The sequence below is a fragment of the Vicugna pacos genome, chromosome 15 (assembly GCF_048564905.1).
Source record: "Vicugna pacos chromosome 15, VicPac4, whole genome shotgun sequence".
Classification (NCBI taxonomy): domain Eukaryota; kingdom Metazoa; phylum Chordata; class Mammalia; order Artiodactyla; family Camelidae; genus Vicugna; species Vicugna pacos.
This window is the reverse complement of record NC_133001.1, coordinates 8,423,454-8,439,316: the sequence shown is the minus strand read 5'-3', so window position 1 is coordinate 8,439,316 and position 15,863 is coordinate 8,423,454. Positions and strand designations below refer to the sequence as shown.

The following is a 15,863-nucleotide window of genomic DNA, read 5'->3' as shown; positions in this document are numbered from 1 at the left end:
GGTCACTGTGGTCCCTTCCCACCCCATCATAGAGGTTACCAGGGGGAACTGCCTGGAACGTCTGGTGGAGAGGGGAGAAGGTCGTTAGAAGTGGGCAGTGTGGCCAGATACGCCTAGAATTGACCCTGGGGCCTCACTAGCCCTCTGATAAGCTTGGAGTCTGTTTTCTTCAGAGAAGGGGTGAGAATGTGGATGGTTCAGTAAACTCAACACTGGTTTAAGCAACATTTATTGCTCAGCTACTTGACCAGAGTCACACAGCTGATTTGCAGCTCACCAGCTGCACTGCAGGTGAAAGTGTAAGTGAATATACAGTCTTGCTGCAGGGCAGCTTGGAAACATAGCAACAGCTAAAAAATGTTCATTCCTTTCACCTAGTAATTCTACAGCTAGGAATGCATCCTGAGAAGACCACCAGAGATGAGCCATTTTGTTTTCTGCAGCGCTTGTGACATGCCAGCACACCCATTATGACGTTGGCTATGGTGGGGTCATACGTTTAATATGTGGACTGACCAGCTAGCTTATAATGTTAAGAGGCACAAAACTGTATACGCCGTGTATACACATATCCTAACAGACCGTGATTTCCGTGGGTGGCGGCACTGTGATTTTTAATATCACCATTGTCCTTTTTTCTGTTGATGATGGTCTGCACTTAACTAATGTTATAATCAGAAACAAAAGCTAAGTCTGGTGGAGAGGGGAGCTAAGTCTGGTGGAGTCTTGCTGAGGTTCCAGGATGAGCGGGGAGGGCGGGCTCGGAGGCACGTGGGTTCCGCCCCGCCAGGGAGGCCAGCTGCCGGCCCCCTCGCCTGGGAGCTACCCTTGGGCCCCGAGGCCGGGTCCGCAGCGCCAGCGGGAACTCCACGTGGACCATGAAGAAAGTCCCCCTGAAGGCCACCCACGACAACTTGGCACAGGGGCCCAGGTGCGCAGGGACCAGGTGTGCGGGCGGCGGGGCGCGGGAACCGCTGGGGCCTCCAGCAAGGGCGGGGTCTGGAGCCGGCAGGGCTTGGCCGGGGCCTGGGTTCCCTTCCCCAGCGTCCTGCCGACCAGCCCGCCCTGGCCCAGCTCCAAAAATGCCTTGGCGCTCACTCCCGCCTTCCTCTCCCAGGACCCCAGCTTGCTGAGCCAGGTGGATGAATGCGACCAGAGGATGATCGGGAGCTCCGCCCAGCTGTTCGCGGCCTCCCTGGGCAACCTGGAATGGCTGCGGATGTGTCTAAATCTGAACCGCGGGGACATGCGGCCGGATGACAAGGTAAGGCCTCAGAAAGCAGGCGCAAGAGTGGAAGTCCCCCCACCCCTCAAAGAGCTCCGCACAGACCGCTTACCGCGCGAAGAGCTGACTGCGGAGTATCTGGAGACGTCCTTTTCTGGGTAGATGGCCATTTTGGGGGATCGAAGAAGGGTGAACACAGACGGGGCTGGGAAAGGGGTGTGTGTGGTTCCCGAGGGGTTCAAGGAAGAGGGGGAGGGTAACCCAAAGAAATTGCTGCCTTCCTTGGCCCCCACAGGGTTTCACTGCCATCCACTTTGCAGCCCAGAGTGGCAGGCTTGCATGCCTGCAGGTCTTGGTAGAGGAGTACAAGTTTCCCGTGGACCTGCCCACCAACAATGGCCAGACACCCCTGCACCTTGTCACCCAATGGAACAACGAGGCCATGGCCCTCGCCTGCATTCACTATCTGATTACGCAAGGGGCGGCCCTCAACACGTGAGTCCAGCCTGTGTGGGGACGGTGGCTTGGAGGCTGAGCAGGTAGAAACCCCACTTTCAGGCAGGCAGATCCAAGCAGGATGGGTAGAGGGGTTACGGGGACAGAAGGATTGGGTCCCACGTAAAGCAGCAGAGAGCCCACATGGTGTATTAGTTAGGAGATCGGACTTTGGCAGAGGACAGACCTAGTTCACATCCCAGCTTTGCCACCTAGCAGACAGCAAAACCTCAGGCAGGTCACTCAACCCTAAGCCTCCGTGTTCTGGTTCCCAAACATGTTAATGCACTGGAATCAACTGGGGAGCTTCAGAAATATCAGTGCCTGTGTTCCAATCCAAAGGCTGTCATTTAATTGGTCTGGGGTGTAGCCTGGGCTTTGGAAGACTCAGAAGACCCCCAGGCAGTTCTAGCTTGCAGCAGAGTTTGGGAACTACTGCCTCAGTGTCTTCAACTGAAATCTAGGGGGATGACAGTGCCTATCGCAGGAGACGACTGTGACCATTGAGAAATGCATGAAACGTGCCAGGATGCTATAGAGGAGAATGCACTCGTGCAGCCATGCTACATATCTCGCATGTGCTATGTGCTAAGCACTGTGCCAGAGCTGAGGGCTACAACAGTGCACACAGAATGGCCCCTACCCTCACGAAGCTGATGCTGTAGTGCAGGATCAGTCAATTAGCAAATGAATACATGCAGGAAATGATGGAGCGTGGTAAGTGGTTATGAAGGGAATAAGCAGGGTGATGGGCAGAAGATCTATTGTGGAAGGGGCAGTTACCTCTGAGGAGAGGATGAGAGTGAGCCAGCCATGCAAAGAGCCAGAGGAAAGTGTTCCAGGCTGAGGCGCAAAGGCCGCGTGTTGGGAGACAGTGGGCCGAGGTCAGAGACTGAGGCTGAGGAGGAAGCAGGGCCCGGGTCGTGCAGGCCCTGCAGGCCGTAGCCAGGCGTGGGGAAGGAGCAGGGGGCTGGGTGATTTAACAGTGGGCCTAGAAGCTGGTTTGCCGACCCACCTGACGGGCAGATGCCATTTTTTCCCTTCCTTTCTGTCTTCTTCCCCATGGCGGGGCCCTCCACAGTCAGACACGCGACGGCTCCACACCCCTGCACCTGGCAGCCCGCCAGGGCCTGCTGAGCTGCGTGAAGCGGCTGGTACAGGATGGCGCCAACGTCCATGCCCAAGATGCCATGGGCTGCAAGCCCATTGACTACTGCAGAATATGGAACCACCGCGACTGTATCCGGTGAGGGTGTAAAGGCCAAACCCTGCCTGCCACCCTTCCCCAGAGCCCTCACCCAGGGCTGGGCAGTTCAGAGCGTCCAGGGATGATCTGTGGAAGGGGCCCCTCCCCACGATGTTATTCCCAGGGGCTAGCATCTCCCTTCTTCCTTGCCCTGAGGCCCCTGGCTCCTCAGCTGGAGAGTGGTGATCCAGCCCCTTTCCTCTCTCATTGCAGAGGAAGTAGTTAGTCAGAGGGGCTTCAGGCAGTGGGTATGGACCATCTTGCTCATCTTGTCTCTGGCAGTTCCACCCACCCCCACCTAGGCCCTTGGCTGTGGCCAGTCTTTGCTGCCCAGGGTGAAGCGCAGTCACTGGGGGTAGGGAGAGGGTGACACGCCCCTACCTTGGCACCAGGTTCTTGAAGGATGCCATGTGGAAAAAGGACAAGAAAGTCTTTGCCCGTGAAATGGGGAAACTGAAGAGGCTCAAGGACCAGCTGGTCCTCATGAAGCAGGACTTCCTGGCTGAGAATGAAGTAAGGGGTAGGGCAGGCAGGGCCGCCGGGCACCAGCTGAGGTCCAGGTGTGGGAGCAGGGGCGGCAGGGACTCACATGTGTGGTTACTTAGAAGAGTGGCTAGAAGCGGTCCCATCCAGAAAGAGCCTCCCTCGCCCCCCCCCTCCTGTGAGGAGGAGGGTGTCAGAGGGATAATGCTTGAGGAAAGTCTTTAAAGATGGGCAGCAGCTGGTGATAGGAAGAAGCAGGGAAGGGCTGACCAAGCGGAAGGGACACACAGCCCTGTAGAGAGGCAAAGGGGCACATGAGAGTGCAGTGTATGCCAACAAGTACAAGTTCAGGACAGCCAGGGAAGCAGATGTGTGCTGGACACCGACGAGCTAGAGCCCCGGCAGGAGCCAGATCAATGCCAGACCTTGGCTGGGGAAGAAAAGGAGAGTAAAGGATTTCAAGCAGGTATAACTACATAGGATGCATGTACCACAAAACCCAAAAAGAAGATGCTGGGAATCCTAAGTGGACCCAGAAATGGGGAGGGCTTCGGGGCTGGCAAAATCCGGTACTCCAGCTCTGTCCCAGCTGCATTCCTCTCCAGCTTTCTCTGTCCTACCCTCCTCTGTTGTGGGTGTTGTCATCCAGTCCTCACAGTCACATGTGTCCAGAGGAGGCAAAGCCCATCTGTCCTTGCAGCTCTAAAATTTCCCAGAAGCCCCTTGCAGAACTCCCCTTGTATTGGCCTCAATTGCATCAGGTGTCCATTCATGTTCCAATCCCTAGAGCTAAAGGAAAGCCACGTGCTGACTGACTGAGGTCTGGGGCAAGGCTGATGGAATTATTATGATTGGCTTAGCCTAATCAGAGCCTATCTCTGGAGCTGGGTCAATCTCCAAACCACCTGGTTGTTTAGCAACAGTCTGGGAAGTGACACTGAGACTGGGAGGGAGGAAGGGGGTGGTTCTGTGACAATAAGTTGAAGGTTCAGCTCTGGTGGAGGCAAGGACAGAGCATCACCACCCAGCCTAGAGAGCCAGCCAACTGTATCTCATTGCCCACCACTTCCAGGAAGCCTGCCCATTTTAGCTCCACCCAGTTCCTGGCCTTCCAGACTTTTCTGCTTTTCTTTCCCGGGTCAAGGATAAGTTTCACTTCTCATGTGCCTTTTTCCGCATCAAACCAGAGACTCTCTTAGGGGAGGACAAGTCTCCACCATCAGACTGGGAACTCCTTTACAGGGGTGGAGGCTTCTCTCCTCCTCTAGACTCAAGGTTTTCTGTAGGGCAGGGACTGTCTCCTCTCTCAAGTTGGAGACCTCACCTAGAGCAGAGGCTGTATCTCCATCAGATTGAGGGTCTCCCCTATGGGAGAGGCTCTGTCCAGCCCAGGTGCCCCCTCCAGGCAACAGTTGTCTCCCCATCAGAACAAGGGCTCCCACGAGGCAGGGCTTTCTCTCTCCAGACCAGGGCAGGAAGGTATCTACTCAGTCAGACCTGAGGTCTCCAGGGCTGCAGCCACAGGGCCTTTGCACAGAACCACAGGGGAGCAGCCCTCCATAACTATCTCGTGCCTTCTGACATTGCAGACAAAGCAGCAAATTTTGAGAGAAGCTAATTTCAAGAAGTGGCTCCATCGCAAGCAGCAGCCTCAACGACACTCCCTGGTCCACAGCACTCAGCAAGGGCCCCACACCCCACCCCGGGCCACCGCCCTCTCCAAGACCCCCACGCGCGGGGACCTGTGGCCTCCCAAGGGCTTCCACCTCTCCCCGAAGGAACGCCTGATACGGATGGGGCCCAAGCCGCCTTCAGTGACGCCCGCTGCCATCAGCAAGCAGCTCACCGCCAGGCGGCCCAAGGTGTGGAATCCCAGCAACAAAGTTGCAAGGCCCCCCACCACCCAGATCGGCTACCCGCAGGGCATCCGCCTGGGCGTGCATCCCGACCCCCGCCCAGAGCAAGACTTCAGCAACTTCCTGAAGATGAGGGCCCATGGGCACGGTGGTGTGAGCCTGTACACCGTGTCCGGCCACCAGGTGGCGCCCGTGCCTCGGCTGCCTTCAGAGGTGATCATCCGTGAGCTGTTCCCTTCCGTGCGGCCACACAGGATGAAGGTGCCCCAGGACTTTTTCTCTGTCACCTTGAGAGACATCCCCCGGAAGCGGCGCTTGGGTCCAGAAAGTAGTGATGGCACCTTATGGACCGACTCTGTGACCATGTGCCTGCGAGAGACATGTGACGAAGCCTTCCTGGCAGCTGTGCGAGCCCATCAAAGGCTCCCCACTCTGCCCTCCCCCAGACCACCTCCCACTTAAACTTACTTCGGTAGCCTCTGGACCTGAGGCTTCCCAGTGAAGGCTAAGGTGTGGTGACTCATTTGCGGATGGGGAGGGGGGAAGGAGTGCCGCCCACTCCCTGGCTCAAGGATTGGAGCCACCTCCCCCAGTAGAACCGGATCCCAGGCTTCCCTTCTCTCCTCAAAGGAACCTCTTGGACCCCCAGGAGATCCGAGTTAGGGCAGTGGCCCAGGCTGAGTGGGGATCTATCTCTATCCTGGGCCCTTGCGTTGTAAAAGTGACACCCTGGGGTCCCCATTACTGCCCCCTCCAACACTCATCAGGGACATGGATTCCAGGATGAGGGACCATTGGGAAATTCTGCCTCTTGTTCAAATGATGTCCTTCCTGCTGCAGCCTCTAGGCCTCACTCTTCATCTGCAGATCCAGAATGGGGAAGGCAGCTTATGTGTCACAGCCACGGGCTTCCCTTCACTCCTAGCTGCCACTGGGCTTTCTGCAGTGCAGGGAGGCACAGGCAGCCTATCTGGAGTCGGGGGAGGACCTACAGCTTCAGTCTGAGACTATGAAAGCACTTGAACTTCCCCCAGGAAGCTATCCTGGATCCCCTGCTGTCCCCTGTACACATCACTTCAAGTCATTCATTAAACAAACATTTATTGAGTACTTCCTACGTGCCAGGTGCCAAGCTAGGCACTGCTGATACAAAAACTGAAGGACAGTTCCTGCCCTCAAGGAGCTTACAGTCTAGTGGGGAGATAGACCAGTAAGCAGGCAGATATGTCCAGAGTGATCTGTGTGGCGTGCCGGAGGGAGAGGGGAAATTCAAAGATCCTTGGAGGAAGTGAAACCTAAGTTGAGAATGGACAGAGAAGGTACCCAGGTGAGTAGAAGAAAGGGGAATCAAAGTGGCATCTCTGGACACAGGAGGCTGAAACTCAGAGTGCAAAGTGGCAAGTGATGAGACCAGAGAGGCGAGCAGGAACCAGGACCTCACAAGTCTCACAGCTATGCTAAGGGTCTGGACTTTATCCTGAGGGCAGTGGGGAGCCATGGAAGGTTTTAAGCCAGAGAGTGACTCGGTCAGCTATGCAGGGGAGAGACAGCTCTGGCTGTGGGACAGAGAAGCAGAAGGAGGCTGTCACAACAACCCAGGTGAAAGCTGATAAAAGTGGGAGCGCTCAAATCAAGGGATGTTAAGGGGGTAAACTTGACAGTTTCTGGAGACTGGATGTGGGGGAGACAGAAAAGCAGGCATAGAAAGCAGGTTTCTGGTCGGGCTCCTGAGTGGTCTTGGGGCCAAGGCAGGCACCCAAAAGAGGCACATTGGCAGAGGACAGCAACATGTGCCACCTGGGCCATGACAGTTGCCTGTGCTCCCAACAGCAGCAGAACTGTGGCTCAGATGACCAAGAGGGATGTTGGGGCCGGAGGCCACCTCTCAACTGACGCCACTGGCATGCACGGGCTCCCCTAGGGAGCCCGCGACAGAACCCTGAGAAATGCCACTGTGCACAGGGTGAGCAGAGAAGCCTGCACAGGACCATGAAAGGAGCAGCCAGAGAGGGATGAGAACCAGCCACAGCAGTGCTAGGGCGGTGCGATTCAGGAAGCCGGGGGTGCTCAGCCCTGCCGGGTGCGGCAGGGACCCAGTAAGAGAAGGCAGGAAGAGGGTCCGCTGGACTTAGCACAAGGCCACTGGCAACCCCCGGACACTGGCAGTGGAGTGAATGGAGGGGCCAAGCCACACCGCTGGGGAGAGGAACAAAGAGATAGACAGCAAGGGAGAGCAAGGCCAGCTGCTGGCCCGGCTGTGAGAACACTGGCCCCCAGGGTCCTCGACTTGTCCTCCCTCATCTGCATAGGACACAAGGGCCTGGCAGCCTTGGTCCCACTGAGAGGTCAAAATATGCTACTGCTTCAAAGGAAAGGGGGAGGCTGGTATTCCGAAGAGAATGGGAGTGCCTATGCCAAGGAGAAGGAGGGCTCTGGTGGGACTTGAGGCAGGATGTAGAGAAAAGGTTTTCAAGCACAGGGGTCTTCCCAGTGGCTTACAAGTACCACATGTGTGCAGTCCAGCTCTGCACCTACCAGCCCTGCTTTGAGGTATAGGACATGGCCAGTGATGGCCCTCCTGGGGACTTCATTCCCACACATACTGCTGAGTACTTGCAAGGCACTGCAGTTGGAGTGCAAAGTCAACAAATGCTGCTCTGGGCCCAGGACCTGGCCTGCCTGCTATTGGAAGAGAGGGCCAGCCCTTGTGAGGTCTCGGAGTGACAAACAGCTGCTTGCACCAGTCCCGTTTCCCAAAGAACAGGCTGTAGCCCAGGCTGCTGCCTGGAAGCCAAGTTTTATTCTGTTTCTCCTCGAGCCTAAGATAGAATTCAGCCAGAAACCGCTCCTCTTCCCCAAGGGAAGATTTATATAAATAGGATACTGTAGATGTTCTTCTGAAAATCTAACCCAGTCCCACACTGGCCCCTCTCTGCTCCCAGCCTGACAGTCATGGAGCCTCCGGGAAAGAAGAGATGGAAGGGGCGGGGGTTAAGAGAGGCTGCCTCCACCCTGACTCCCCAGCTCGACTCCTCTCGGCCCCCTTCCCACTAAGGGCCACAAGAGCAGTCCCTCCGGAAGGGCAAGACCCAAACCCAGAAAAGGAGTCCCTGGCAGAGAAAAGCCAGTCCAAGGCGGAAGGGCAGCAGGAAGAAAGGAAGATGAACTATCAGGGCATTAAGGCAAACAGTGCCACCTAGAATCTTTATTCAAACGGAAATTAGCACTTGGACAGAAATCACAGTTCAACAGCAAAAACTTCCCTTGCAAGTGCTAAGTCATGGCCCCTCCCCACAGCCATCTGCCCAGTGAATTTATCACTGTCTGCTCTCCAGCTTCATGGCCCCCGCCCTGCCTGCCCTGGCTGAGCCAGAACGCCTGCCCCATCACAGGAGGGGGCAGGAGGGCCACAGGAGCTCGGCTTCAGCGCGCCTAGGTGGACCACGGCCTGCTGGCTAAGCAGGCACCGCCCCCTCCCTGGTGCCCTCTGAGGTCCCAGCCTCTGGCAGCATCAGACTGAGCCAAGCTGAGCCTCCCAAGGAGGGTAGGGATGGGGGCGTCAGGGGAAGTCGAGGGAAAGAGGGCCAGGGCTGGGGGGCCTGCTTCCCGCTGACGGCCCCCACCTAGTGCAGAGGCCCAGGGACCTGAGTCTCCTGATCCTGCCCCCGCATCCCCTCTCCTGGGGTCAGTATATCTTCTGCCGACTGGGTAGAATGGCCTCTTTGATGAAGGAGAAGACAACCAGGATCCCTAAGCGCTTGCCCCGCTTGCCTTTGGTGAAGTAGTTGGAGACCACGTCATCTGTGGAGACACAGGCAGGGAGGTAAGTGTGCGTGCCTGATCGTGAACACAGCTCTGCCTGCCCAGAGTCCAAGGGTCTCCATCCCTGGGCGGGGCTCCGGCTCCCCCAGCAACTCAGGCCTCGCTGGCATCCTCCCACCATGACCCCTTACAAACCCCTTCTCACCTCCTGGCTGCATGGTGGAGGGCAGGACGTTCTCCCCAGCCGACAGTGACACAAAGAATGCAAACGGGATTATCCACAGACAGAAAGTGAAATAGGCCAGGACCTGGCAACAAGAGACACTGAGAAGAGGGTACCCCTGCGGGTGCCAAGGGTGGGCCAAGGGTGGCCACCGTGCATCTCGGCGAGGTGGTTAAACGTGCACCAAAGAGCCCACACCTGATCCGTGAAGGGGCAGGGCCCAGGAAGCAGAGACAGGACATCCCCAGACATGGAGAAAATCAGTGGGGAAAGGTGGAGGCTGAAGATGACCAAGCGGCCACGATCCCCAGATCCTGGTCACTAGGACAGCAACTCCTCTGAACTGAAGGAGGCAGATGGAGGGCAAAAGTATGACTGACCCACATTCCCTAAAGAAGAGACCTTGTTCTTCCCCCAGGTTCAAACTGGAGCAGCAGCTGAGTTCAAACTCAGCCCAGTCCTGCCCTATGAGGTCTGTGCCAACCAGGCCACTCACCGCCCCTTCCTGACCTCAGGACCTTAGGCTGGGATCCTGGGAGACCCAAAGGACTGACTGGGAGAGAGCAGTGTCGTCCCCACCTCAGCCAAAGGGATCCCTGCTTCCCAACCACACTGCTTCAAAAAGCATCTACACTGTTTTTAAAAAATCTGTTATCCCTGAAAAGACTCAGCTTCAAATCATAGCTGAGTTCACAAAGACATCACGCCAGTGCCATTTACTCCCTCTGTCGCTGGGAACAGGCTGACGTACTGAGCACTCCTTACCTCTGAGAAAGGATAATACTCCTCCGCAAAAAACTGAAACGCCAGGTAATGATTCACCACCACTAGCCCTGTTGAGGGAACGAAGAGCCAGTTAGTTCGGGGGGCTGGCGGAAAGCTGGACCTCTAACCTTCCCAAGGCCCTGGACGCTGGAGGCCCCAGTCTTAGTCCTGACTTCGCGCCCGACTCAGGGTATAGCTTCGGCCCAAACACACTGCTCTCCAGAACTCAGCTTCCCATTTGTGAAAATGGAAGAATTGGCCCCCACCTGCCCACTGCAGAGGGCTAATTTATTAGCAAAGTTAGAAGTAGGTTAAAAAAAAAGCTCCTTGAATGTTGTAGAAATGAGACTTCAGTGTTCATAATCCGAAGCACCGTGCCGATTAACCTGGTTTTTAGTGGGGGTGAGCCCTGCGGTGCGCTCTCCGTGGGCAGTGGGCGGAGGAAGTCATGGGTGTGCAGATCGCACACTCCCAGCTGGGCAGCAAACAGAGAGGCTCTCGCTCCTCAGGAATAAAGGGCAGCTGGCTAGAGGCTTCGGGGTGCAGCCTTAGGGCTTCTCAAAATTCTGGGGAAGAGGGTCCTTTCTCATCCTGCCCCAGGGTAAGGTTCACTGGTCTGAACTGGATGTTCTAGATGACCCCTCCCCACCCCCTTAGTGTGCAACTGAACTTGAGAGAGCGCGCGCGCATGCGTGCACAGATCCGGGGGACCTGCTGCTCGGAGACAGGCCCTCCTCCGGTTCCCACGGGGAGGTGAAGGGCAGGCACCAGAACAAAGCAGCCCCTCAGCCCAACCCCCCTCACACACACCTCACAGCGGACTGTCAGGCCTCTTTTCTCTTTTCTCCTCGCTTGCCTTCCCCCTTCTAAGGCGAAGACCGCAGCTCCACCCTGCCTGGCCCACCTGGGGCTAGTGGGTGCTGGAGGATGGGGCTCTGCCTGATGCCCGCAGACCTTCAGATACCTCATCTAGAGGGCAAGGCAGGGGAGTGACAAAGGGAAGCGGGGGGAGCTCACTGCTGGGCACACCCTCCCCAGGGAAGATGCAAAAGGGGTCTGGTCTCCAGGGAAGGACTCCTCGCACCGGGGCACTCAGTCCTGGCTTTAACACTGTGCCCTCCTTATGAGCAACCTTCTCTTTCCAGGTTCTCTCACAGAAACAGAAAAGTAGCTCTAAGAAAACCCCAATTCCACCTGGTGTCTTAACCAGACTAATAATGATTAACGGGAGAAAAGGCAATCTCGATAACCAAGTATTTTCTAGAACCTTTCCTGGGAATAACTATAAATATCTATAAGCACCTGTGGGCCCAATGAGTCTCCCAAATATCCCTGACCAGATGGAGAAGCCAAGGTCAGAAAGGGGAGATGACTCCCCGGGGGAAGAAACCGGTGGCAGAGGAAAGGCAGGAAGGCCAGGGTCCTCCAAACACGCCTGTCACCCCCAGGCAGCTGTCTGCAGGGAGACCCACGGCCCCATGAGGCTCGTCTCAGTCGTAACTGTGGGCCAGAGGACTGGACGGGGAGCTGCTTGCAGGCCGGGGGAAGGGCTTTGGGCTGTCTCCGGTCAAGTGGTTTCTTAGGGGCTATAACTTCTCAGCCAACCCACCTCTCTGTCCTTCTCAAACCCTTCATCAAACTTACCTCCCTGGGAAAGCCCTCTCTTTCTGAGTATCCCATCCCCCTAAATTCTAGTCACTAGTGACAAAGTGAGCTCTAAGCTTCTCATGTGTGAGAACCCCATCCTCCAATCCGCCTGGCCTCCTGGGGAACCTCAGTGCTTTGCCTCTTGTCTTTATGTCCCCCTCAGCATCCCAGATTGAGCTTGGCACATTCAACCACCTCAGCTGCCTCCCCATTCTGTCCCCTCTCACCGCACGACAGGATGAAGTTAGGCGAGGTCAGCATGATGAAGGGGAAGGTCTGGAGGAGGCCAAAGTAGACAAGGTTGGTGAAGAGGCCCACGCCAATCATGCAGGTAGGGAAGCGCTCAAAAACGTAGAGGCCAATCAGCACGGCTGTGGAGAACTGAAACAACCAGAGGCACACAGTGCAGGGAGCCTCTTCCAGGCAGCCTTCCTGGACTCACTAACCCCAGCCTACTCACTGTGTTCATGCATCAGTCTCTCCTTGTTTCCCCAACTAGTCTCTCAGCTCCCAAAGGGCAGCATCTTTTAATGCCATTCTCAAAGTTTCTTTGACAGCAACCCACAGAAAGAAAAACACGTGATCTCAAAACACACACACACACACACACACACTCACATATATATGATCAAATCTCAAATTTCAATTCAAGTCTTTTCCATTCCTTTTTTTTAAAATGCTGATAATGACCTACTGAACTGATTACACAAACCCAATAATGAATCATACTTGCAATTTGAAAAACATTGTTCTGAAGGACTTATAGTCGTCAGTGCTTAACAAGTAGCAGGCAGGTGGTTGAATGAAGGTCTAATTCCTGCACCAACACCCATGACCTGGACCTCCGAACCCAGAGCTACAGTCTTGTCTCCACCACTGACTCCCTGCCCCAGGCCATGCCCAGAGTGGAAGTGGCTGCTTATACCAGGTGACTTGAGAGGCACTGGACTCCTCCTGTCCCAGTGTGCCCCCAGCCCCACCCCAACCTTTCCTGCAGCTGCAGAAATCTATCCACCAGGAGTCACTCCCGTGGCCTTGACATCTATGACAAGGATTGTGTCCTCAGGAAGAGAAGCCTTCCATGAGCCCTGGGCAGGGCAGGGCCTGGGCCAGGGAAGGTGTCTCCTTCTTAGAGTAAGTCATTTGATCCAATTAGAGGGCAATGAACAAGTACTCAAAACTGTTCTTAGGGTTCCTCTCAGTTCTAAACGCTGTGAGTAAAGCAGAGGGCTAAGACAATTGAAGATGGCCAAGCAAAGGCAAAGCCACAGTCCTGTCAACAGAGAACGGGCACTCTCTCCTTAGGGAGCCAAGAACGAGGCATGCAGTGAAACGATGCCACCTGGGGAAGGAGGACAGGGAAGACCTGGGCCCAGGAGAGCAGACCCAGGGTAAAAGGTACAGGGCAGGGAGGTGGGGGTGGGACCCTCAGGAAACAGCACGGACAGAGGTCTCATCACCCATGCCAAACTTTCCCCACTTCCTCCTTTTGAGGCAGAGCAAAAGACTGAGGGGGATTCCTCGGGGAAAGCTGCCACTTACCCAGATCATGTATTTTATGATCCTGCTGGTGGCCACTGTGTACTCTTCTATCAGTTCTGCCAGGTAATAGAGTCCGGCCGCTGTTGGGGGGGAGGGGGGTAAGCACGGAGAACATTAGCCAGGGTCACGCCCACCGTCCTGCTCATCCCTCTCTCTGCAGCTGAGTCCCCACCCACCCTTCATGGACTCCACTAAGGAACAAACTAAACAACCCATGTGTTACCCTCCCAAGTCTGAAGTAACACTTTGTCGGGGCAGTAAGGAGAGATTTCATAAATGTGAATGAAAACCTCACTTTTTGATGCCTCAGCACGAACCTAACCTCTGGCCCATAAATAGGGATTTCATTCACTCATTCATTAACTATCTGTTGGCACTTAGTGTGGGCCAAGTGCTGAGACTACAGGACGAGGAGACAGACAAGGCACCATCCCTGACACAGCTTAGCGGGAGTGGGGGCTGGGAGGGTGTTGCTGAGGGCGGAGGGAAGTCAGACGATCCCAGCGTGACAAGTGCTACTTCAGGGAAAGTACTGGGCACTGCTGAGCCATTAAACCCCATAAGGAGGGCTTCCCGGAGGAGGTGAGATCTCGGCTGAAATCAAGAGTAGGAACTAGCCAGAAGCGGAAAGCATGTCAAAGTCAGAGAGTGTAGTAATCACGACGGGCCCGAGGCGAAAGGGCGGCGGTAGGTGTCGGGGGAAAGTTCGGCCCTGCGAGGGTGAGCGCAGCAGCGGTTGGCGGTGCGCGGGCAAGGAGCACTTGAGTCAGCCTCTCCCGGGCAGCGCTGGGGCGCACCCGCGGTCAGGCTGGGCTGCTGGGGGCAGGAGGAGGGGGCAGGACCAGGGGGGACAGGAGAGGGGATGCGACGCCCGGGAAGACCAGGCGGGGGATCCCCGGGTCGCTCCGGCGCCCTCGTGATGCGACCCCCGGCGGAACAGATGCCGGGGCGGGAGCCCGCGCGGGCCGGGGTCGCGCACTCTCACCGACGGCGAGCGTGATGAAGGCCACCTGGATGAAGAGCGACAGCCAACTCAGCACGTACATGAACCACATGGCGCCCCCGCCCCGCCCGCCCCCCGACCGCCGGGACGGGCCTGCGCGCTCGGGCCCCGGCGACACAGAGCCGCCGCCACCGCCGCCGCGTCCCCGCCCCGCGGACGGCCGTGCGCCGCCGCCGAGAGCAGCCCGGCCCGAGCACCGCCCCCGGCCGGGCCCGGACGAGCGCCGCCTGCCGGCGCGGAGGGTCAACTGCTGCTGCCCGGAGCGGCGCGCGCCCGCTACCCGACAGGCTCCCAGGGCTGCACCGAGGGGGACGGTCGCCTCTGCGGCCCTGGGGAGGCTAGAAGGTCCTCAGGGGCGGGGCGCGGCACGGCGCTGGTACAGAAGCTCGGAAGGTAGCCTCCGGCCCTCCCTATGCACTCCCGCGCCAGCCCGGAGTGGGGTCCAGGGCAGGGGAGGGCCGCCGGCCTTCTCCCCAGCCACCTCCGGCCGCAAGCCCCCAGGCGGTCTGCCCTCAGCGCTTTCTCTTGCTACCGCAGGTTACAGTGACAAAACTGTTGAGTGCCTAACGTGTGCCAGGCACCGTGCTAAAGGCCAGGCTGTAAGTTCACGGAAATTAATCCGATGATGTAGATCATTTTATGGATGGGGAAGCCGCGGCCAAGGAAGTTTCCTTTGCATTGGGTTATACGTCTAGGAAGTGGCACAGATTGAAATTGGGGCGCCTTTGAAGAGTCATCCTTAAGCCAAAATCTCCCTCTCGGCTGTGTTCGCCCACTAGGCGCTGAATGCGTTTACTGTGCCTCTGGGAGAGCTGAGGGGGCCCAAGGTGCAGGGCAGCCCTTATCAAGAAGTCCCCCATCTAGTGGTGGAGACAGGCATGCAAAAACAACGTATGTGAAACGGGAGTCTGGTATGTTTCTTACCTCAGAATATCTTTCATGCATAAAAATAAATATATATTCCTCAAAAAATTTAAACAGAATTACCATCTTATCGAGAAATTCCACTCCTGGGTATACACCCAAAAGTACTGAAAGCAGGGATTCAAAGAGATTTTTGCTCACCCATGTTCATGGCAGCATTGTTTGCAACAGTCAAAAGGTGGAAACAACTCAAATGTCCAACAGATGAATGGATAAACAAAATGGCATATTCATACAATGGAATATTATTCAGCCTTAAAAATACAGGAAATTCTGATACATGTTATAACATGGATGAACCTTGAGGACATTATGCTAAGTAAAATAAACCAGACACAAAAGGACAAATACAGTATGAGTCTACTCATCTGGGTAGTCAAAATCATAGAGACAGAAAGTACGATGGTGATGGGATGGGGAAGGGACTGGGCAGGGTAATAAGGAGTTATTTAATGGGTACAGAGTTTCAGTTTTAAGATGAAAAAGTTCTGGAGATGGATGGTAGTGATGGTTGCACAACATTGTGAATGTACTTAAAGCCACTGATTTGTACACTTAAAATGGTTAAAATGGTAAATTTTGTGTTATGTATAGTTTGCCATGATTAAAAAATACATAAGATTACAAAGGAATTATATTGAAATACAGATATCAAAATTTTTTTTAGAAAACTGATATAGTAATATATATGC

General features: G+C 55.7%; 2 protein-coding genes across 2 annotated transcripts; one reads left to right on the top strand and one right to left on the bottom strand.

Annotated features, from left to right (window-relative positions):
- Positions 1–260: 260 nt before the first annotated feature.
- Positions 261–6,415, top strand: ANKRD53 (ankyrin repeat domain 53). Its single transcript, XM_072937584.1, has 7 exons — positions 261–299; positions 379–931; positions 1,118–1,264; positions 1,521–1,720; positions 2,802–2,966; positions 3,359–3,479; positions 5,039–6,415. Exons 2-7 carry the CDS (start codon positions 743–745, stop codon positions 5,765–5,767), a joined length of 1,551 nt encoding a protein of 516 aa, XP_072793685.1. The 5' UTR covers positions 261–299; positions 379–742; the 3' UTR covers positions 5,768–6,415.
- Positions 6,416–8,474: 2,059 nt separating this feature from the next.
- Positions 8,475–14,389, bottom strand: TEX261 (testis expressed 261). The gene is made up of 6 exons (XM_072937585.1): positions 14,230–14,389; positions 13,245–13,324; positions 11,930–12,083; positions 10,056–10,123; positions 9,273–9,375; positions 8,475–9,106 (listed from the first exon to the last, which is right to left on the bottom strand). Exons 1-6 carry the CDS (start codon positions 14,297–14,299, stop codon positions 8,991–8,993), a joined length of 591 nt encoding a protein of 196 aa, XP_072793686.1. The 5' UTR covers positions 14,300–14,389; the 3' UTR covers positions 8,475–8,990.
- Positions 14,390–15,863: the final 1,474 nt, after the last annotated feature.